At 36.5% G+C, this 23,018-nt stretch overlaps 1 protein-coding gene across 1 annotated transcript; it reads right to left on the bottom strand.

Annotated features, from left to right (window-relative positions):
* Nucleotides 1-884: 884 nt before the first annotated feature.
* On the bottom strand, nucleotides 885-20,054 carry castor2 (cytosolic arginine sensor for mTORC1 subunit 2). The gene is made up of 9 exons (XM_015018196.1): nucleotides 19,743-20,054; nucleotides 11,996-12,066; nucleotides 8,933-9,126; nucleotides 5,648-5,780; nucleotides 5,450-5,573; nucleotides 4,126-4,236; nucleotides 2,285-2,367; nucleotides 1,860-1,954; nucleotides 885-1,622 (listed from the first exon to the last, which is right to left on the bottom strand). Exons 1-9 carry the CDS (start codon nucleotides 19,853-19,855, stop codon nucleotides 1,560-1,562), a joined length of 987 nt encoding a protein of 328 aa, XP_014873682.1. The 5' UTR covers nucleotides 19,856-20,054; the 3' UTR covers nucleotides 885-1,559.
* Between the last annotated feature and the right edge of the window lie 2,964 nt (nucleotides 20,055-23,018).

Here is a 23,018-nt window from a genome sequence, read left to right as displayed (position 1 = left end):
GGGAAGTGCTTGAATGTGTCGGCGCATGTCAGTGTTGGATTTGCTCTTTGTGTTGTGGAGCTTTGTGGAGTATGTCCTCTGAAGGACACCGTACTTGGCATTCGTTAGTGTGCGCTGGTAATACAACGGCCAGTTTCTGCTCTGCATTCTAAAGGTAGGCAATACTGACCGCCAGCTCCTCAATGTAACAAAATGTTACTTTTAATGTTCAGCTAGTTAGTTTTGTATCATTGTTAGTTTTGTATCATTTTGTCTTCTTTTCTTCTTTTTTTATATATATATTCTGCATCTGTAAATCAAAAGATAAAAAATAACTGCGTTAATGAAAGTTGACAAGCAGTTTCTGCTCTGCATTCTAAAGGGCGAAGCCGCATCGCTGTCAGGTGGTCCGAATAAACGGTCACAACCACGATCCCAAACCGCAGTGTGTGTCAGAGTCTTGTTTCCTTCCGACGAAAACCTTAAAGAGTACACAACGCAGAGTCCAGGGAACAACGAGGACTCGACTCTCACAGCCAAGGGTTACATAAGGGAATGCAAATTGTTATGTCTTAGAAACAATAGTGAAATAAGATATAAAACATCATATCCATACATTTCTACAATTTGATAACTTCAAATTGGTGAGAATTGTTGGGTTTGTTACAATGCGTCTCTGTTAAAATAAAAAAAAAAACAACTAACTTGTAAGTTATTTAAAGTTCTTCTCAGTTCTGGGAACTGAGAAGAACTTTCCAGAAACTAGTTTAGGTTTTAGAGACAAAGTTTTGTAAAATATTTCATTTGGGAGGCGTAAAGCTGACCTGTGAACACCAAACAATAACAGTGCAATGATGATGGAGTGTCTTTAAAGTTTTCCATATACACCTGAAATCAAATCTTTTAGGTTCCAATTTTAAGTACTGATTTATTAGATTATGAAGAGTAATTAATGCTAAATTCGAGTCAGTTCTAAAATCAGCCAGGCTGCTCACAGTGTGAATTCACCAAACATCTCAAAGCACATCTTAAGATTTCCTTCATGTGTCGCCAGACCAGACTTCCCATAATAACCAAAAGGTGTGAAGCACTGGGTCAGGTCATTGCTGGTTCAGTTTAACATGGACTAAAAGATAAAATGAAAAGTCTAACTATGAAACCGCCTCCTTCACTGCAAATGTGCAGCGGTCAGACAAGGCATCGGGTTCGGCGTTCAAGCACATTGGCACTGAGAAAACGATGGGGGAGGGGAGAGATGGAGAGCTTACTGAATATTTCTTTGATTTGGAGTACATTCGTCATTCTTCCTTGAGAGGATTGAAGTAGGTTTTACAGTATGGTGCTGGTGGGAGGAAGCAGCTTTTAGAGGTAAAGAAACATCAAGTGTAGCAAACTAAAGCAGTGGCGGCCGGCGGCCAGCAGGGGGCTCCAGGGAGAAAAACAACAGTGATGGCAGCAGAAGCCTCCTTCTTCTCTGAGCTGATCCACAGCAACCCACTCTTGGCACTTTTTGGGCAATGATAAACGTTTGAACGAAATGACTGGAAAAACAACAAAAAAACTAAACAAAACAAGGTCGTTCACTGCGCTGTGCTCTCGGTCCGCAGAGCTCTGATCACGCTTTGGATGTTCTCTTCCGGGACCTGGAAGAGAAGCGGCAACAAGAAATTTTGTTTTAGTAGATAAGGTTACTTAGTTCACACGGTCTGGTAGTAAGAAAGCAGAGATGATAAAACGACTGAACAGATAAATGAGGAGAGGCAGACTGCTGCACTCAGCTGAAAATTTTACCATTATAAACAGACAGCATCTAGCGACCAAAAGCTAAGCATTGTGTTTGTCTACTGCATATAAGATACTGACTACTAAGGTTTTCCTACCAGAGCATGGTCAAACTTGAAGGTACTAATGTAGTAAGCAGGAATGTCAGCTGTTGCCAGAGGTTCTGATATTTGAGCCACGATGCCGCATTCATCTGCAAAACACGTCAGAAAAAAAAAATCAACTCTTCATCTCAACATTGACAAAAACGGTTTGCATTGTTTTCTAAGTGCAAAAATACAAAACCAGAAGCAAATATTACAGTGGATAATCCATAATCCACAACTGATCCCCAACTTTCATTTAAGGAACATATCAAAAAAATTATTTATGTAATTAAATTTCTTTATCCAAGTAATCATCCAGAATAACCGATTAATTGGATATTAAATTTTAGGAGCCATTGAAGCTTCCTGTAGCTCTCAGACTAAGAAGAGCTACAGGAAGTCGACTACTCCTTCAAAATAAAACAGCAGGAACTCACCGAAGCCTAAAGGTTGTCCTCCAATTCGAACCATTTTCCAGAGCTCACCAGAGGCGCTGGTGAAGAGAACGTTGTTTGGAAACCTGGAAGAGAAGAAATGACAGATTAAAACTGAAAAAAAAATCCAGATTTAAACATCACTAAAATCAGTTAAAAACCTGACCCCATAGACATTTTAGACAAAATAATGACTAAATACACAAAGCCATTTTGAATAATGTATTCATTCAAAGCATAATTATCATGCTTTTTACTATCCACAGCTAACTATGATAATTGTAGAAACAAGAAATTACTTAAATACAACCAGACTGACAACACGAAGCCCTGATGGATGTTGTTGCTATGGAGACACACCACAACCAGTTGTTAGGTTTAGGAGACTTAACATTTAAATAACTTTTTTTTTCCTTAATAAATTAAACTACATTTTGTATTTATTCTTTGTGGTATCAAATCTGAGATATGTAAGTGAGATGAAATCATGAAGACGAAACATGTCAGGTGGTAAATGTGGTTTCTTTGGAATATTTTCTGTAACTTCATGTATTTTTCCCTCATCTAGGAACTTTCTACAATAAAGTGAAGCTGCGATGTTTCAATGTCGTCTCTACAAAACACCACTCGTAGAAAAGTATGGTTGTTGGTTGCCATGGAGACTAAACGCTGGCTGGGGAAGAGATTTTTTTGAGAACAGCGACGCCACACAAGTGATGTTTGATCTCCTAAATCTGAAGGAAAAAAAATCTATATAATCCACAGCATTCAGGACAAAACCTGTTGGTTTATTGGATATAGTTTTTTTAATAAGAGGTTGAGTTACTTAGCTTATGTAACATTTACTATAAATAGTAAATGGCCAGGTGCTGAATAAGAAATCTGCAAGTAATGAAAAATACAAGAGGGGTGATAGATTAGAAAAAAAATGGATAGATTGATGAACAACTGATTATCCAGAAACTCCATTCCCTATGAGACAGGGAATAAACTTAAAAACATTTATGTAATTTTATGTGTTAATGTTATTTGTATGGCATGTTTGTTTCATGGGACTGTGAATGGAAATGAGCATCTTGTTAAATCCGGTGTATTTACATTATTAATATTGTACCATTGTACCATCATTAATATTCATTATTCCATCAAATAAAATATATTCAACTATTGATTAATTATCCAAGCATTTATTTATTTATTTTTTTACTTTTGGTTTGTTTCACAAATAAATAAGGTAAATTGAAGATATTCAGTGGTTAAAATAGAAATGAGAATAAGAACAGGTAGATTCTTCAGCTCGTTAAACCCAGGAAACTGCAAAGTGAAGACAAATAGGTCCCCTGTCCCTTTAAGGCACAACATTACAGAAAACATGGGGACAATTCTGACCTACATGCTACAGAAACCTGAAACCAAAGGTTTGATTCATATTTTTTAAATGATTTTTTTGTTATGATTTCAGTTAAGGCATCAATGACATGTCCACTTCTGGTTCTGAATGGCCGGGCTTTGATTAGGCCGTTAGGGACGAGGTGGAACATGAAGCCGGATGCTTTTCTGCATGGGCTCCAAGCTTAATGAGGGAGTTCATGGAGAGAAAATGGGGGACTCGGTGGAGAAGGAATGAGTCAGAACGACACCCACTGTGATTTAAGTACACCGCATCCACCCAAGAGGTTCGTTATTGCTTAGCAACAAGCTAATCACCCCCTCAAATAGCAATCATGAATTTATTCCCCCGACATAAAAGTAACGACCCCTTTAGCAGAGAAAAACAACATCTTGAGGAAACGAGTGGGATTTTCAGGGAAAAAGAAAGATAATTAAGTTTTATTTGTGCTCACCTCTGAGCCGTCTGTTCGTCCATGACCAGAGAGATGTAGCCCTCGATCAGCGAGAAGGAGAAGAAGCGGATATGACTGGAGTCCTCGCCGGACGCCCCGACCTCTTTTGACCTGGGGAAGAAACTGAAACCTTCAGGAACTCAACGTCTCTTATGGTCACATCCAGCTCGTTTTCATGCCTAAAGGTAACCTGAGGTCTACGACCCATACAAAACATATTACATTTCATTGCACCAACTCATTCTTATATAATCAGATTTTAGTCTGATCAGTTCTGCCTATTTTCAGAAGGAGCCATTTTATGGTGTCTTTTCACTTTAAATTAAAATAAAGTGACAACGTTGAGTCTAAACTCAACGTTTAACCTTGCAAATAGACGCGCAACTGTAAACCGTACATCTTTGAAAAGCAGAAGTAGAGCCTCCTGCACAAACCAGAAAGAATGAAGAAAGTGGTTTCTGGTTAATAATTCGACAACTAAACGCTTGTCTTTTCCAGTGCCATTGTACGGTTCATAAAGAAGTAAAACAGATGTGCTGGAGCTTTGATAGGTGAATAAGATAAAGCAGATCCATAAAACCATACTTGTTGCCATCAATTTTATATTTTCAGATGTATTTTATAGTGTTTATATATATATATATATATATATATATATATAAACACTATAAAATGCATAGTGTTTATATATGCATTTTATATATAAATATATATATATATATATATATATATATATATATATATATATATATATATATATAGTATTAATTTATAGTATATAGTATTAATTTTAAAGCACACATCCAAAAGAAAACTATATCACTTTGTAATCATAAAATTGCAATAGTAATATGTATAACTTTTTATTATAATTAGATGGATTCAGTGAAAGAAGGTGTACTTTCTTTTTTATTGTGACTATAATACTTCACAAGTATACTAATATCTTTAGATTTTACAGATATTTGATCAAATATGTCTATATAGAAACTATTTCAGGCACCTGGTGTTTCACTGCAATAGAGAAAATTTGAGAGTCAAAGCAGGAAATTTAAATGTGTGGTTGTTTTTTCTCTTAGTTTATCTGCTTGGAAAAGGAGAATGTGGATTTAGTCACTTATTAATCTATTTTATTGTTTTATTCAGGCAATCTATTATCAGATTTGGTCAAACGACTAAAAGATTTTTCCTTTTGGTTCTAAAAGCAGCAACATGTTAGCTTCCTGTTTAGACTGAGCTCCAGAAAACAGCTTCTCTTCCTGATCAGCTTCAGAGTTGAACCCTTTCGGGATACGTTGAGGCCATGGCGTAGTGAGTGTCTTACCCTCCAGAATAGAACATGACATCCATGAGCAGCGTGGCGACGGAGGGCAGTGTGTCTGGGTCCAAGCTGGTCACACAGAACATGTTGCTGGGGCTGGACAGAGGGTGAATGATGGGGCGGGGCACTAACACACGACAAAACATCAGTGGTTAGGTGAGATCAGCTTAAAAAAAAATTACTAATAAAAAAAATAACTACCAAGTTTTGGCTTCACAAATCCGTTGGAGATTCCCAGATTGTGTGCGGCGACTGTTTCTCCATTGACAACCCGGAACAACGTGAACTCGGAAGACAGGGTGTGCATGACCATCGGCAGGTCGCGCTCTCGGACCTGATGGGGGGGGGGGAAATAAAAACATCAAAGAAATTCAGAGAAAAAGTTGCAAAAACTTTAGTTTGACTTAAGGTTAAGGGGTGAAGATTAAAGGTCCTGAAAACTTAATTTTCTTTAACTCACCCTTCACTTGGAAACTGTGCTTACAAAAGCTCAAAAGCTAAATATTCTTTCCAGAAAAGTATGTTTATAAAAAAGAAATAAAATAAACAAAAAAGTACTCTTCTCTATTAAAAATGTTCCAATGTCTAATGTTTGAGATAATTTTCAATCAACCCCAAAAAACCTAATGGAATTGATTTAAACTAAATCAAGGACATTAAAGCTTTAACTTTGATAAATTAATTAAATTTTAATGCCTACAAAATGTTACTGTAACTTTTGTATTCACGTTTCTGCTACGCCCGTAAATCAGATGCACAAGCTATGTCCACAAATGGCGACAAAGCCGCTTCTGCCCGAGTTCATTTCTGCGTCACAAAGAAGAATTAACTGCTTTATGACGGATGAAAATACACAATGCTGTTGTTCTAGTTGTGCTAAAATGAGTTAGCTAAACAGCGAAGCTATTCTAGCCTAAAATAGCATCTCAGTGCTAACTAGGTATCAGCAGCACAGACTAATGCTAATGTCAGCGTCCACGTTTCTAAACTTCCATGAATGACCAGGAGATCCTGAAACTCTTTACACCAAACTGATGGTTGGATAAACTAAATAACAGGTTAAAAACAAATGTGTTTGTTGTTGAGCTAATATGTCTATTTATTCAATAATTTAGCAGCAAAAATGAGTTTTTAAATTGAAAATGTTGCTTATTTTGACAGTATACAATTCTCTATTAAATTGCAGTTTAATTACAGATCCTGCAATTAACTTGATTAAATCATTTTAACCAAGTCTTAATGTAACTAAAGGCTTCTCACTGGTTTCCAGCTTTACAGCTTCTGAAAACATATGTTTTTGTTTTTTTTTTTAACTTGCCGCTTGCAAATGCACTCACAAACTAAATATTTTCTCCATAAAATGTGTAATTAAAAACAGGAAAAAACAGAATAATTGTTTATTATGTTCCAATATATAATGTTTTAGCTCATAATCAGTTATCCTCAAAAAGCAATAGAAATGCATTTAAATATGCTTTAGTCACAAAAAACATTAGAATACCTAGTTTTTCTGTGTGTATGAAAGGCTGGCATGTTTTCTTATATTTTCACAAACAATAAAGCAGAAATATTTAAATTAATGAGGCTAATTCAGATTCAGTAGAAATATTTTAGTCTGATTAGGATTTACAATCTGTCTGAGGGTCCAAATGAGGATTAGAAACCCAAATAAAAAGGGGATTGAATGTAATTCAGAGTAAAAATTTCTTTAATATTCATAGCTCAGGCCAACTTCTTCCATCTCATGCATATAAATCAATATAAAAATCTACTTTTGTTTCAGATTATAGAATAAGAAATATATCAAAGACTTTTCTATACTTAATTTTCATTTATTCCTAGATGAAATGATGCAATCACATCCAGTAGGGACATTTTAGGTTATATTTGAATAATAATCTTAACACGAAGCAACATAACAGTGAAAACAGATTTTAATCCGATTTGTTTTTTGGCTTCCATAAAGATTTGGTTGGAAATCTACAGTAAATCAATGTCAGACGTTAAGGAGTTGATGTGGGGAACGTTGCGGTAAACATTTGTCTGTTTTATGTAAAGCAGGCAGAGTGGAGACAGGAAGCAGGTCTGAGTTCGGTACCTTGGTTTCCAAGAAGCTGAGCTGCTGATCCTCTTTATGTAACAGATTATCAACGCACACAGCCATTATTTTCCCCCCATTTAAAAAAAAAAAAAAACAGAAGCTGCAGTGGGTCAGCAGACCTTGTTTTTCCACAGGACTGAGGCAGTAAAAACAAAGAGTCCCTCTGGATACTCCAGAGGATTTCCTTCCAATTTAAAAATCAGACAGTCAGTCATCGGCTCATCTCATCCACTGTTATTGCCTTTTTCATGCGGGCTCTGTGGATGTAAACAACAGCCTGCCAGTGGTTGCATAACAGACAAATAATGCAACAGTTACAGCAGGCTGTAAAGCTAACCAGCTTTATGCCAGCATGAATGACGTGATGGCAACCTGTTCAGTTTAAATCAAAATCATCATCATCATCATCATCATCATCATCATCAGCTTAATCACATCCAAACGTTTCCTTTAATGTCTCCAAACTAGTGGCTGAGAGGGATGACATCACAGCTGGTTCTGTGGATAATTAAACATTTTTAATTTACCTGCAATAAAGACGCATTTCAAAGTAAAACAGCATCAAAAGTTAATCTAGAAACAGTAATTCTAGATTAATTCCAGTCCTTTCAAGCACTTTTTCCTTCCACTAAACTTTGTGAGTATGCTTGGATACATCAATCACTGTAGAGGGAGACGATGCCGACATTCACACAGAAGGTAAATGTGACCCATATTCAACTCTCACCTGAACGGCCCAATTCCGATCTTTTAAAACAGACAAAAAAAACAAACAAAAAAAACCGATTTGTTCCACTTCCATATGTGGAAGTACATCGGATAAATATCCGATAGTTTTCAAAGGGTCTGGAGCATAAATGCTCATGTCGCATCTTATTCGACTGTTACATCATAGATGTGAGACATGTCATAATTCTGCACCAGAAGAAACCAGACGCTGTAAATCTGGACATAAACAATTGAAACAAGTTATATTTATGAAAATGATGAAAAGTTTGTTTCAGTGAATCACATCAAACCCAAACTTATTTCTGACTACACATCAAAACAAACTTCTCTACAAAAAAAATGAATTTTTTTTATTAATATCAGAGACAAATTCTCAGAGAGTTTCTTCAAAATTCATAAATCTTCCATATTCTGTTTCCAAAGTAAATTCCTTCCACTGCAGCTCTAATATGTTGGGCCCCTCTATATTCTCATTTTCTACATAACCAACATGACGGCAATGAGTGAGAAAGAAGCAAAAGTACGAATAAAAACTTGAACATCCCTTCATAGAGCCGGAGGAACAACAGATCAGCATCGCTTTAAAACATTCTGATGGAGTCTGACTTCCCTTAAATAAAAGAAACGGCACTATGACGGTCAGAAAGGACACTCACCAGGATGAAGTCGGTCTGATACGTTGACAGCATGAAAACAGAGATGTTGTGGTCGGCCAGTGGCGCGATGACTGATTTGGCGATTTTGGTGACGCCGATAGGCTGTGAGCTGGAAGCGTTGCCGCCGCCGGAAACCACATTGAGCGCCAGCCATGTTGAATCGGCAACACTGATGAGATTTGACTGAGGCAGCTCTGAGGAAGAGGGGGAAAGAGTTTTTATTCATCCTTTCTGTGGAAGCAACTGGAGTCTGACGTTTTCAAACAACTATCCTGGGCATGGACACCACTCCAAAAGCAGGAAGCAGGCTAGAGTGCAGGGCATTCTGGGTAAATCCAATCAAAACAGACGAACGAGTTTAGAGCTAGCGGGAGAAATGGGTTGTGTTCTTTTAGCCTGACACAAAAGAGAAATCCAACAGCTGCTATAATCTGATGCCACTCCTTTTTGTTTGCTTTTTATGAAGAAGGACGTAGTGCTCAGTGTCTTCTTTAGAGGTTTTTGACGTTTCCTTCAGTGGTTCTTGGTGCACCGCCCCATAGGCGAGGAGGGGAACATGTTTTTTCTTTTTTTTTTAAAGTGTAGTACGACAAGTTTTAGGGTCAATGCAGACAATAAAGGGAAGAGTAAATTTCCGTTAAAAAAACAACTTGGAAATTTTCTAGAAAAAAGCTTGGAAAGTTCTGTGTTTGAAACGTCAAAGATTTTCTAGAAAAAACTCAGAAATTTCTCGGTTTCAAAAGTAGACTTTTAAAGCTCAGAAGTTCAGAAATGTCCTTGTTTCTAGTTTTGTTAGAAATATACTCTTTTTTTCTCCCTACATAGAATGGCCCTAATATACCGTCGCAGTGCCCTGTGAAAGTGAAATGCACCAGTTGAAAAGGTAGCAAAAGTTGCAATTTTCCAATTGAGTCCATTTCTAACAGGTGAGAAATCACCTGCACACAATAAAAACTCATAAATCCTTATATGTTACTAAAACCATCTATTGTTTCTCAAAGCAGACGAATACTTTAAAAACACATTTTACCAACACAAAATGAGCTTTTGAAGTAAAATGCATTGTCATATGTGGATAATGTGTTTGGATCACCAGTGAATGGACAGTGTCTTCTTACTGACAACACATAAATGCTAAATCAAAAAGATAATGTTTTTTTTACAGATTTTCTGTACTTAAACAGGAAAGTCACGAGTCAGAGCTGATTAAGAGAAAATTCATTTCAATTCAAATTCAAAGATAATTCCAGAAGGAATTATTTAATGATCCAAATATCTTCAAAGAGTTGTTGCGGTTGGTGATGCTGCGGCCAAGAAGGATCTCCAGTAGCCGTCAGTCTTGCAATGAATCTGAAGAAGCCTCTGCCTAAAGACTGTTGCTGGATGACATGCTAACAGCTCAATTTCAAGGCAGAGAAGACGATATTTCCACAGCAACATGCTCTGGATGACACCAAGCGCTGCTAATCCACCTCATTTGCTTTTGCCACTCCTCTTTAAAATCTCTGTCTGGCCTTTTGTTTAGAAAGACGGAGTCAGGGGCATGGTGAGAACATCCTCCTTCTCTCTCAACTCTTTGGTCCTGCTCTGCATCCATGAAGCCTCCTTTTTTAACTCCTCTGGGATTTGGGGTCAAAGTTCAGGTGTTATTTGAGCTTCAAGAAGTTCACCAGCTGCTCCCGGTTGTTAAAAACATCTTGTTGCCACGGTTGCATCATATAACAAGTGTCCGAAAGTAAAAGAGAAAAAAGAAAGAGCAAAAATCCCTCCGGCTGCACAGCATCCAGACAGAGGAAATAATTGTTTTATTTTGGATCTCTGGCCACACTGGTGCAGAAATCAGCTTTTTAATACAAGTTTTACTTTTTAAATCACTTCTTTAATAAATGTTTTATAAATATCTAATTTCATTCAAAGTCACAAAGATTTGAGTGGAGCTTGATCATTTCAAGAAACAAGTAGGGCTGAAACGATTAATCGTATTGATTATGATTGTTTTTTTAAATAATTGTAAACTAATTTAGTAATTGATTAAGGATTAACTGCAGTATTCAGATTCAAAAAAGGAAATGTTTGCTGAAAGAAAACATTCTGAGAGCGGCAATTAAGCCAAAACTGTACAAAAATATACACATTTTGCAGTTAAGATATATATATATATATATAAACTTCTTCAACTTGGCAAAAACATATTTACATAGTTCTCGCAAATTTGATAAAATAATTCAAAAATTAATCAATAGACCAGTCGTTATGTTAAGTCAAGCAGAAAGGTCTGGTCTTTTCACATGTTGAATATTTTTTTAGCTGCATCCTCTGCTACAAATGATCAAACGTTCACTAAGAAAATGCTGTAACTGCATCATAGGTGGTAAAATGTTTATTATTCAAAAAAGGAATTCAGTCATTTTATCTTCATATTTTTGCGTATTTCTCATTTCGCATAAAAAAACTTAAACAGTTAAATGGAAAATCTGCAAAATGCACCACTTTTTTTTATTAATCCGATTATTCAATTAATCATCAGAATAATCGACAGAATCATTGATTACTTATAAAATCCTTAATTGCAGCTTTAAACACAACAATAAAAAAAAAAAGAAGAAGAAAAAAAAAGTAAAAATCACAAAAAGCTCTTGGTTGTAACCACTGGCAGCGTTCTGTCAGGGTCCGGTCAGAACCGTGTGTTCTGTTTACTTGATGTCATCCGACACGGCTTGCTTGAGTTTCACCCCGTTTCTTAGTCCAACAAAACACACACACACACACACACACACACACACTTATCAGTGTAAAATACCTGCAGCAGTTATGCAACACACAGCATGTGTCTCCAGAGTAACTGAGGAGGGTCACTGTGGAAACGGCGGCATAATGACACGGGTTCGTTCACTCAGCCGGCCGCAAAGAACGGCGGCTGGCCAATTGGCCTCGTATCTATAACGACAGAGTGTGCTCAAACAGTGGCAGCCGAAGTCGCCGCCGCTGGACGCGATTAGAGAAAATACAACACGATCCCCATCCACGGTTACCAAGGCAACTTTCTTAGAGACAGAGGCCCACCTTTAAATCCTTCCTCGTCCACGATGATAGTGTAGTCCTCTGGAGTCTCCGTCAAACTGAAGAACTTGCATCTGAAACAGAAAAACCCCCAAAAAGAACCCCGGTAAATATTATTATAACACTTAGAGCTGCTTCAGCTGTTTTAAGTATTCATAAAGGAATTAGATAAGCTGGGAAGTTAACCTAAAAAGATGCAAGGCGTCCCCAACAAAAAAGGCAAAGCTTTTAATACATAAATTTGATCATTTAATCAATTTTCTTTTTTGGCTTAACAAATGAGGTCGAACCAATGGTTCTCAGGGAGTGAATGTTAACATCCTGGTTATAAATATAATAATAGATGGCTCAATGGGGCATTGTTCTGAAGAACTGAACAGGTCAAACAGAAAATGATAATTGAGGTAAAACAATCTTGGTTTGAGTAGTTTAAGTTTTTTAGACTTCACCACCAGCTGAGCTTACAGCTGTTGTTTAAATCTTAGTGAGATAATCTAATTAGTGTAATATTAGTGTAGGAGGTAAAGAAAGCAATGATGAGGAACTGGAGAAAATGAAGGAACCAATAGACTGCAATAGCGGAGAAAATGTTTATAATTGAAACTACAAACTACACAAATGGACAGAAAATGGGTAAAATGGAGAATTTTTATTAAATAATAACTGAGGTAAATGTTACCCAGCAAGTAGTTGAATGTGCCCCATGTTTTCTGTGTTAAAACAATGTAAAATCAATAAAGACTAAGTGACAAACAAGCTGTTTTCAGTGCACTTTGTTCACTTTAACCCATGTTTCAGCAGAAGCAGAGATTTTCCATCATGTCCTTGAACAGACAGGGAAACAGCATCAACATGAGTCTGGTGATAACCTCGCTGCTCGCCGGCCTGCCGCTCAATATTTACACTTTATATTTGTCTGAACGGTGTGAAGGAACAGAAAGACATCAACACAGAGGCTCTAACAGCTCTGCCTGTGAACAAAAGCTGATTTCCTTCTTGAATTAGACGAGCTGTCACACGTCACCCTGATTTACGGCTTGTTTTGTCGAACGGGGACATTAAAGATGACGAGGACCGAGCGTCGTCCCTCTGGTCTGGGTAGATTCGTTCTCCTTTTATCATATTAATGCAAGCTCTGTTTAATGACTTTGTTTACTCTTTGACATGACTGCATTCAGATTAACACGAGACAGGAGAACCACTGCAGAGACGCTGAACATTCGCCTTCAGGAGGAAGCGGCCGCTGCACGTCTGGCTGGCATAAGCCTCACTCTGTGAGCATGTTAGGAACTTCACATGCAGGCTTTAAATGATCCCCAAACACACACGATTCACAGCTCTGGGTTAAATTACAGCATCGTGGAGAACAGTGATTAAAACAGAGTTTAATCATCACGAGTATATAATGAGGATTTTTTTTAAAAACTTTAAAAAACAAAAACAGCAAAAAAACAACTTGGATGGTTTAATTTAAGACAGAAAAGGAAAGTACTTCTAAATGCAGTACCTTCAGGTGCCTCTTAAGCAGATTTTAATATTGTTTTTGTTTATTTTTTATTTTTTCTATTTTTTTAAATAAAATTACAAATGAAAAATTATTTTCAAAAAGTGGCTTTTACTTCAGTCATCACTTCTGTGAGATATACATTGTTAGTTTATTTATAAAAAAATAAATCTAATTTTATTTATTATACTGTACATAAAATAATGCAAATATTTTTTTTATATTTAAAACATATTTTAAAAAACATATAAAAATAAATTTTATTAAAAAATTATAAAATTCTGTCATAAAAGTAACTAAAGCATGGATTTCTGTATTATTTCAGGTCTTTCTGGGAGAAACAAATTGAGGACACATTCCTCTGTTGAAGCTGTTAAGTCGTATCGAGTGATTTGCTGATTCTGCAGAGGTGCTGACATTCATTTGGAGTCAGGCTGCAAGCGCCTGACCGTAATCAGGATCTTTATCTTCCAGGAGCTGCTCTGAACTCGTCAGCGGCCGGGACGATACCGAGCCAGAGTCCAGATCAAACATTTATCTCATGGAGATTTTCAACACGCTTTTCAGAATCTTTCCCTGAATCTGGCAAAAGATTCAGGAAGCTTTCACCAGTTTTTAACAAACAAATAATCATACTCTACATCACTCCCACTAAATAAGGTTGGTCTTTGCTCACTAAACTGGATTCACTTTAAGGATAAATTAAATAATATTTATATTTTTACGGAAGGTTTTAGAAAGAATTTCTTTCTTTTTTTTTATTTTTTTTTTAACAAAATTTAAGCAATACATTGAGGGAAAATTAAAAAAAATGTACAATTTATCGTTATATAAAATTTCTCATGGGAATTTTGATTTGTAGCAGCAAAATTACTGTTAATATGTGAAAATCTCCACAATTTAAAGTGTTGTTGAAATTGTTATTTAAATTCATGTTCTCTTCTGTAGATCCAGTGAAAGAATCAATAAATCTCATTAAAATCAATAAGATATCCAGTCACTCTGTGCCCCACAGCAATTAAAAAATAAATAAATAAATCACGTTTTCTGCAACAAGTGTCCAACAGAAGCCTTTTTGGCTTAATTATGGCTCTGGTTTCAACAAATTGAAATTTTTTTGAGTCCTGAAATGAATTAGTAAATTAGTAATTATTTCAATAATTGATTCATCACAATCATTTCAGCCAAAAAAAAGTCCAAATCTAGTTTATAGCATCTCCCCCCCAACAAAAGAAAATATAATCCTTGTTCTCTTGATGTCATTTTATTGCAAAACGTTTGGGCAAATATTTTATGGCAACGCTGCAAAACTTTTGAAACTAAACATTACTACAAGAAGAAGAAGAACTGCTCAGATTTATTCAGGTTTTGGCCAAGAGGAGCCCTGCATTAGGAGGATCAGCAGGTAACAGAGAACAGAGTGGAAGCTTGTTTAAGAGTAAAATAAGACGCTGTAAACAGCAGCAGAAAAACATAGCACTTTTCTTTTTCTTTCTGTAATCACCTGCTGCCGAGTTTCCATTGTGTTCCTTTGAAAGAGCAGCACTTAAAGACTTTTCCATGATCTTTTTAGATTTCATTTTGTGAATGGGTTCAAAGAAGAAATAAGAAAAAAAAGACAAACTGGGTTTTCAATTCTTAACCGCAGATTTGAAAAGAAATCAAATCAATATCTGCAAAAACAGACTGTATGTTCTCTAAAGATGAAAGAAAACACTTGAAGAGGCTCATCAGAGAGGAGCCACTTCAACATTGGTGCCTCAGTGGAACAACAGGGAAAAACAACAAAAAAAATCCAGTGTGAACCAATGAAAACTCGGGCCCTGCAGTCAAATTATATGAACTTATGTAATCCTATCTGGATGGCTGCCAGCAGCATGCAATCACTTAAAAAATGGACCCAAATATCAAGTCTCATATGGGAGGAACTTGACTTTGTTCAAGAAATGTTCTTGTCTCATCTTTCAACTTACACACTGCAAAAACAAAATCCTACCAAATGTTTTCGGTCTAGTGTCTAGTGCAAATACCTCAGTACACTTGAAATAAAACACCAATAACAAGTAACTTTTAAGCTATTTATAGGAGCTTGTTTCAAGTAAATAATTTCTTAATATTGATGAAAAAGTACTAGATCCACAGGGAGAGTATTTCACTTAAAATACATTTTTCCCAATGCTTTAGTGAAATAATCTCCCAGTGGATCTAGTATTTGCTTTAAAATCAACAAAAAATGATTTACTTAAAGGGGGCCTATTATGTAAAATTCTGATTTTGTGTTTTTATACTTCCATTTGGGTCTCTACTGCTTAAAAAAAACAAACTAAATGCTTAAAAACAAACAAATAAAAAACACTCATCTGTTTTTTGATGTCTGGAAAATGTGCCATTTCAAAAACCTTCCAGATGTAACATAACAAATTAGCAGGTGCTGCCCGTCACATAGAAACCCAAGCAGAGCTTCAGTACTCTTGGCCAACTAGTTTTACTACGGAATGTGCTGTACAATGGCTGCTGGAAAAGTGCTTTGTTGTTGAGTTGCACCCAGTAACAGTAAGGAGCTCAAAATAGGCAGAACTTAAATCTCATTAGCAGAATTATTTTGTACAACAAATGTAATCAACATGTTTTGTATAGGCCATAGATCTATCCTAACTTCAAGGAAGCATAATAGGCCATATTTAAAACACGCTCCTATAGCTTGCTAATTTTGTCTTATTACATACAAGTGCTAAGACATTAACACTGGAACCAGACCAAAAATACTAAGATTTTGTGATTTTGCAAACTGCAAATTTAACTTATGCGCATATGAGGCGGACTTTTGATGCAGAAAAAAAGGTCATTTTTACAGCAAAAGTGAAGCTAATTGTTAAGCTAGCAGGTAATATTAGCCCAATTCCCTCATCAGGTAACGAGCCATTCATTTGGTTCAGGTGTGTTGGAGCAGGGATGCATCCAGCTGCAAGCAAGAAGCTCCAGAGGACCAGAGTTGTACACTTCTGGTCAATTACATAAAATCCCAACAAAATACACTGACGTTTGTATCTTTATCATGTGAAAAACCCTAACAATAAAAGGGAAAGACTAAACATTTCAGAAAACTCCCAAAAAGTAGTGGTTACCATTTCAAATGCAGTGGAAATTAAAGTTGGAAGATGACCTCCAGAGAGCATCAAGTGCTCATGGTTGCAAAACAAATGGTCATTGTTTATAGTTTATCATAAGTTGTAAAGGTTAGTTTTTCCAGTTTATTTCAGGCAGCCTGGCCTGTTTAACTGCAGTAACTTAATATGAGAATCAATATCAATTTAAAAAAAAACAAAACGCAAAAGCACTTCTTCTTACTTCCTGTCTGAAACATCAGAAGTCAAGGAAGCTGACAATAAAACCATTGCCAATAGGTATTCGTATATTAAGCATAGGGCACGAAGGAGGGTTTAATTATGGGGTTTAACTGGGAATATTGCTATGAAAGTGGAAAGAAAGACAGAAGAAAGAAAGATTGGACACAAGGAAGGGATGAAGGACATAGATATGAAAATAAGAAACACAATGAAGAAGGGAGTAAAGAAAGTTGGATACAATGAGAAGATAAGACCCAAGGAAAAAGACATGAAGGATGGCAGAAAGTATACAAGAGAGTTAAAAGAAGGGAAAAAAGAAAGAAAGACAACATTTAAATAATGGGAGAAAGAAAAAAGTCAGCAAATATGAATATTTCCAAACTCTTATTAAGGCTGCAGTATATAACTTTTATTAAAATATATTAATTTCAATAGGTTTTTGAAACTGTCACCATGTTAACAGTTTGATATGAGAGACAATCTGTGGAAGAAAAAAAAAACTGAGCTCCCCTTCCTTCTCCCAGTGATATCTAGAAACAACCAATCAGAGCCAGGAGGCAGGTCTTAGCGCTGTCAATCACTTCTTTGTGCCGCTGCTCATCCCTTACTCTCTGGTACGCTAAGGCTAGTTGGCATAGCCACCATGATGGAAGAGGAATGGTTTTTCTGTAACAGTAAGTTGTTTCTCTATCATTAGCACATTTAGCAGCAGGTACATGTGTTTGAGAGCGGTAAGACCCTCCTCCTGGCTCTGATTGGTTGTTTTTGGTCAAGAGTGGTGCATTTCTACAGACAGTAATAATAGCTCAGTGAGGAGGTGGAGAGGATCCATGTTTTTACAGATTATCTGTCTCACGACATGCTGACAGTTTTTACCAATATATAAAGAAAACATTTTTATAGAAGTTACCATACTGCACCTGTAACTTACCATTTTTCTTGTTTTTTTCTTGAAATTCTACAAAAGCTCTTTGCCTTAGATTTGATTACACACAAAGTGCTCTATAAATAAAGTCTTATCGGTTGATTGATTGATCTTACAGACTGCTCTTTGGAGAATGTTGCTAGCATAAGTAGTTTGAGATGACGATTGATTAGATCAGCTGAGAAAGATAAATCTTCAGATATTATTGGTCCCCAAACTGTAATCAATACTAACAGCATTTGGCTACAATGCAACTTCAGGCAGTTTTGATGCCGTCAGGTAAAGATTAACCTTAAGGGATTGTGTTTTATCAGCGATTAATCACAGCAGCACCAAGTTTTATCTGGGACACCACACAGAAGGACAGAGAGGTAATTACAAGACACCAGCCACAACAGAACCAGAAGTAAAAACCAGTACTATTACTCTCATGAATGGGTGTTAGACAAGTTTTCTGCAACATTCTGTGAGAGCGCAGATTAAAAACCAAGTTAGTCACAATGTTTCTGAGGTTTGTTTACATTGAAACCTGGGAAAATCTTAACAGAAAATAACTAAAAAGATGGCAATTTAAAAATGTTATGCAATGCCATGGCGGGTTCAACAAATGATAATTATTATAATAAATATCAGTTAAGTGACTTCTAATAGTCCTAATTTTGCTAGAAAAACATATTACTTCAAAAATGAAATGTTCATAATTAAATACACTGACAGAAAAGTTGGCCTTCTTTTTCAAAAATAAGGAACAATATGTTCAACTTTTAATGGAAACCAAACTCCTTAAAAACCTGAAATACAATAAAAGTCAGAAAATGATCACCTTTACAAATTTAACTGTTAGACAATTTGACAAGATATCAAAAATATTGTTGTTTAAGAACAACAAATTTTATATTGACAATTTACAGACTTAAATGTTAAATACTAATAAAAAAAGTATGTTCAAGTCTATAGTCCAAAATATTGCATTTTTTTCAGTTTAAAATTTTTTTTATCAATAATGCTTGTTAATGTTAGAAAGATATGATATATAAACTGATGCGATAAATCAGTGATGTCCAAGCATCTTGACATGCTCACCAAAATAGTCTGACTTATTGTGATATTTTTTTTTACTTGCTTAGCAATGAATGAAACAGAACATTTTAAAGAAAGAAGAAAGTCAGTTTGTGGAATTACTATTGACAAACTTGTTATTCTTTTATTAATTATTTTTGAACAATCATCACTTTTGGACTGGTTAATATAATTAAAGTACTCATTTTCTATTTTACGATTTCAATTTCTTTGACTATTATTCAATTTTCAAGTCATTAAGCTATATTTTTAGCCTTATGATTTTTTTTAAAACCTCGGGTTATACTATTTTAAAAAACACTTGTGCTTGCACACTTTATTTCTATACATACTTTACATAATTTGATTCTAATAATTTGGTAATGGTGGGTTGCATAAGGAGTTTAAAGCTTTATTTGGACATATAAAAAGCCAACATAACATTATTTGTATACCAGTTGCAACTAGGGTAGAGCACCAAAACAAGCTTTTACCCAGGGCCCGCATCCTGCCATTTACGGCCATGACGACCGGATCTTCTACATTAAAAGTTTCCGCCTTTAAAATGCCCTCATCTGCATGCAGAACTTTGCCAGATCAGGCTAAAATTACCCTGACAGAAGCCAGAAAGCAACAACATAAACACCAACACCGGCGTCGATCCACAAAGCTTCGTCATAACCCTCCACAAGCCGGACAGGCCCTGAAACTGTGAGCTGCTCTGACAATAACACCTAAAAGCAGCATGTTTGGAGCATTAACACAACTCCAGGAGCGAGCTGCAGCTCCAGTAAACACCCTTTAAGATGCAACCCCCGGTGTTTGCTGGCTAGGTTATCAGCAGCAGCAGGAAAAGCACATAAAACACACATGAAAACAGTTTTACACGGATAACACCACTCTGAAGTTGCCTACCTTGTTTTGGAGGCCAGGAAGGCGAGTTTTATTAATCCATGGGTGCAAATCTCGATCCCCTCTTTCTCTATACTTGCCACTTTCAGGCTGTGCTCTAAAATATGAAGCTCCATCTTTTACGCCTTCTCATTGGAGGAACCTCTAAAACTTAAAACAAAATAACTAAATACTGTGAGGCAGAAAGCATAAATAAATAAATAGACACATACGGCAGGCTGGGGCGCATTAAACAGGGAAAGAAACGGGGAGGTAGGGTGGAATAAAGAAAGCTGAGGTAAAACCCGGACCTAATGTCAAACCCACAGCGGAACCCCACACCACTTCCGCTCGGTGCTTTTCAAAGTAAAAGCGGCTTAAATTACCCAAAAATGAAACGTTTCAGTCATAAAACGTCAAATTAATCATTTTGGGTTGTTTATGTAAACCGATTAGCTATGTAGTACCTAAATATACTATTCACTTTACAATAAATATATTATTCTTGTCAGTCCCTCAAACAGAATATATGCTAAAGTTAGCATCTGGTTTTACCTGGGCTTAAATACACAAATGAATAGATTACAATTTTTACAATACAATTTTTAATCAAGAAAACTTTTTAAATTCAAATGGAGCTATATCAGTATCACTGTAATCACATAATAATGTAATAACTATGATTTGTTTTTAAAGTAAGCTGGCGGTAAGCCAATTAGCCAGTTACAACTGCTGCTAGAAAATGCAATGTTCAACTGTTTCCCAATTGTTAAAGTTCTTATGGTGCTTTCTGTCTATACTCGGAAAGTTGGGGAAAAGTCAAACAGATTGATGTTTGGTTTAATTAGAAACAATCAAAAGTACAAATTTAAAGTTAGTTTCTGTAACTTTTAGCTTCATGCTATTGACAGCAGCCATGTTGGATTTTAATTCAAAAATATTTAATTAGAAAAAAAAAAACTTCATTATGGATACTAAATGTAACCTATACATTTAAATTTAATCAAAGAGTTGTTGTAGATAATTATGGTTGTGTATATGAAATTTTCCTATAGCTGTCTGTATTACAGTAAGTCTGAAGAAGCCTCTGATGACATTCTGTTAATGTATGACAGAAATTCCTATTTTTGAAACATCCAAACCACGCAAACAATAGCAACTGAACCAAAATAAAGTACAAAGTGCGAGACCAAATGATACAAATTGTATATAAAAACAAAAAAACAAAAATGGAAACAATTAGATAAAGTGGTGGCCTAATTGTTGTACATTGTCTTCATTACAATCATTAGTAACTTGGTGACTGGATAACTACATAATTCCACGCTCTTTATTAATGTACCTTTATTTTGAAGAAAACCTATGAAAGCGGAAGAGACTCTTTAGCATTTCTGCAGTAGCTTTTTGCGCTAAGGTACGCTGCTCCCCATGTTTGCTCACGGACTGGAATAGTTAGCAGCTGGTCGGAGTGAAACAAACAACTTGCCATTCAAACGAAGGGGGGCAGGTCTGCGCTGGACCGGAGCACCCTGGGAAATGTAGTTTTCTTGGGCACCTGCCAATCTCACACTTAATACTGACAGAAGCAGACATTACCCCTCACAATTTTAACTTTTGTATAACTTGACACCATTTTCATAATATAACGCCTGTTAGCTTTAACCAATAAATGATCTAGACATAAAAAGGCTGCTAAATCTAAGGGATTAGATAATGTTAGAGACTAATAAACATTTATATTAGAGAACAGAGCCAGTCCAAGGATATATGGGCTCTAAGCACAGTTTAATTTGGGGCCTCTTTAGATTTTAAGGGTGCTCACTCCTGTAGTTGGTTGGCCTTATTTAGAAGTTGACATGTTACTGGCTCCACCCCTATGTCATAACACAAACAGTGTGTCATAACAGTGTTATGACAGACACAAAACTCAATGCGTTACCAGAACCATTTTTGCCTCATCAGCCAAGGTTAGGGAGGGGTTGCACGATGGCACTTTTGGTAGTATTGTTGTCTTGCAGCACAAGGTCTTTCTGTATGAAGTTTGCATGTGGGCCCTCTCCAGATACTTCAGTTTCCTCCCACCGTCCAAACACATAACAGCTAGGTTAACTGAATACTCCAAGATTGTTTTCTTGCCTCATAGTCTGGTTGGACTCGGTTCAACTGGTAACCAAAATTGCAACATTATACCACACAGGCGCATCATTGCCACAGGAGAGTAAAGGAATTCTCAAACTTGCATGAAAGAATTGTGGCAACACTAGATGGAACTCAGATTTTTGTGGAACTTTAGTTTTAATAGATTGCTCAACGCCACCACCCTGGGAATTTCACCCAGAGAATATTACCTTTTGTTTAAGGCACACAGTTTCGGTTATGCGAAGGATTGAAACATCCGAGACAGTTTAAAGTTTATAAAAACCATTTATTAAATTATTTTTTTAATGCACTTTTTAAAACCAGTTTAAGAATGAAAAACAAAGGAAGTCAAAGAAAGTAGAAGAGCTGCAGTAGCTGAGGTTACCGGCCGGAGGGGGCGCTATGGGGACGACATCCACCAAACAAACAAACAAACAAACAAAACCTTTAACACCAGACGCAGTGAGACAACCCAAACTCAAGAATCACAACACACGGAAGAGGAAGACACCGTCACCGGACCTCAGCAACTGCAAACAAACAAAAACAGTTAACCAATATAACAATCTTAAACCTCAAAATAAAACAATATCAACCCGACTAAATAAACAAAAAGGGCTGTAAACAAAATAGAAATTAACTAACGATAGACAATACAAGTTAAAACATCAGGACCAGGCGTGGCCCTCTTGCCGCACCAAAGCAGGAGGTGAAATGGGCTCGCCGATGCCACACCCCAAACACCGCTTCAATGAAGGCGGATGACGCCGCCGCAGTCCAACTTTAAAACGATTGTGCAGAAATCCGGGAGATGAAAGCAAACGGAGATCCGGGAGACCAATGCAGACAGAGCAGAGCAGCAATGGTCCAACTGTGGGGGACCTGCGAAAATTAGTCACCATTTTAAATAAAACTGGAACAAACTGGAGCTTATGAGCGTTAATTTCTTACCTGCCGATCCACAAACATGCACACACACTCGCAGAACGAGGAAGAGAAGGAGCGCAGCGCAGTGGCGTTTTACCTATGATCACACTTCAATTTAGATTTTCTGACCAAGATCAGCTAAAGTGCAGGGAGAGAGAACACCTACCACCGACCAGCGCCCACAGGACGCGAGCCACACAGTGGGAGAACAAAGACAACACAATCCTGAATGAA

The sequence above is a fragment of the Poecilia latipinna genome, unplaced genomic scaffold (assembly GCF_001443285.1).
Source record: "Poecilia latipinna isolate Pla-1442-1.1 unplaced genomic scaffold, P_latipinna-1.0 Scaffold2245, whole genome shotgun sequence".
In the NCBI taxonomy this organism is placed as follows: Eukaryota; Metazoa; Chordata; class Actinopteri; order Cyprinodontiformes; family Poeciliidae; genus Poecilia; species Poecilia latipinna.
Note: the sequence above shows the minus strand (reverse complement) of the source record. Positions and strands in the feature narration are given on the sequence as shown.

Bases quoted from the DNA above. Each gene is read 5' to 3' on its own strand.
- castor2 (XM_015018196.1), bottom strand. From the start codon at position 19,855: ATGGAGCTTCATATTTTAGAGCACAGCCTGAAAGTGGCAAGTATAGAG. The intron at 9,127-11,995 runs GTGGGCCTCTGT...CCTCTTCCTCAG, and splicing joins GGACGAGGAAGGATTTAAAG to AGCTGCCTCAGTCAAATCTC. The intron at 5,574-5,647 runs GTAGTTATTTTT...GTCGTGTGTTAG, and splicing joins ATTTGTGAAGCCAAAACTTG to TGCCCCGCCCCATCATTCAC.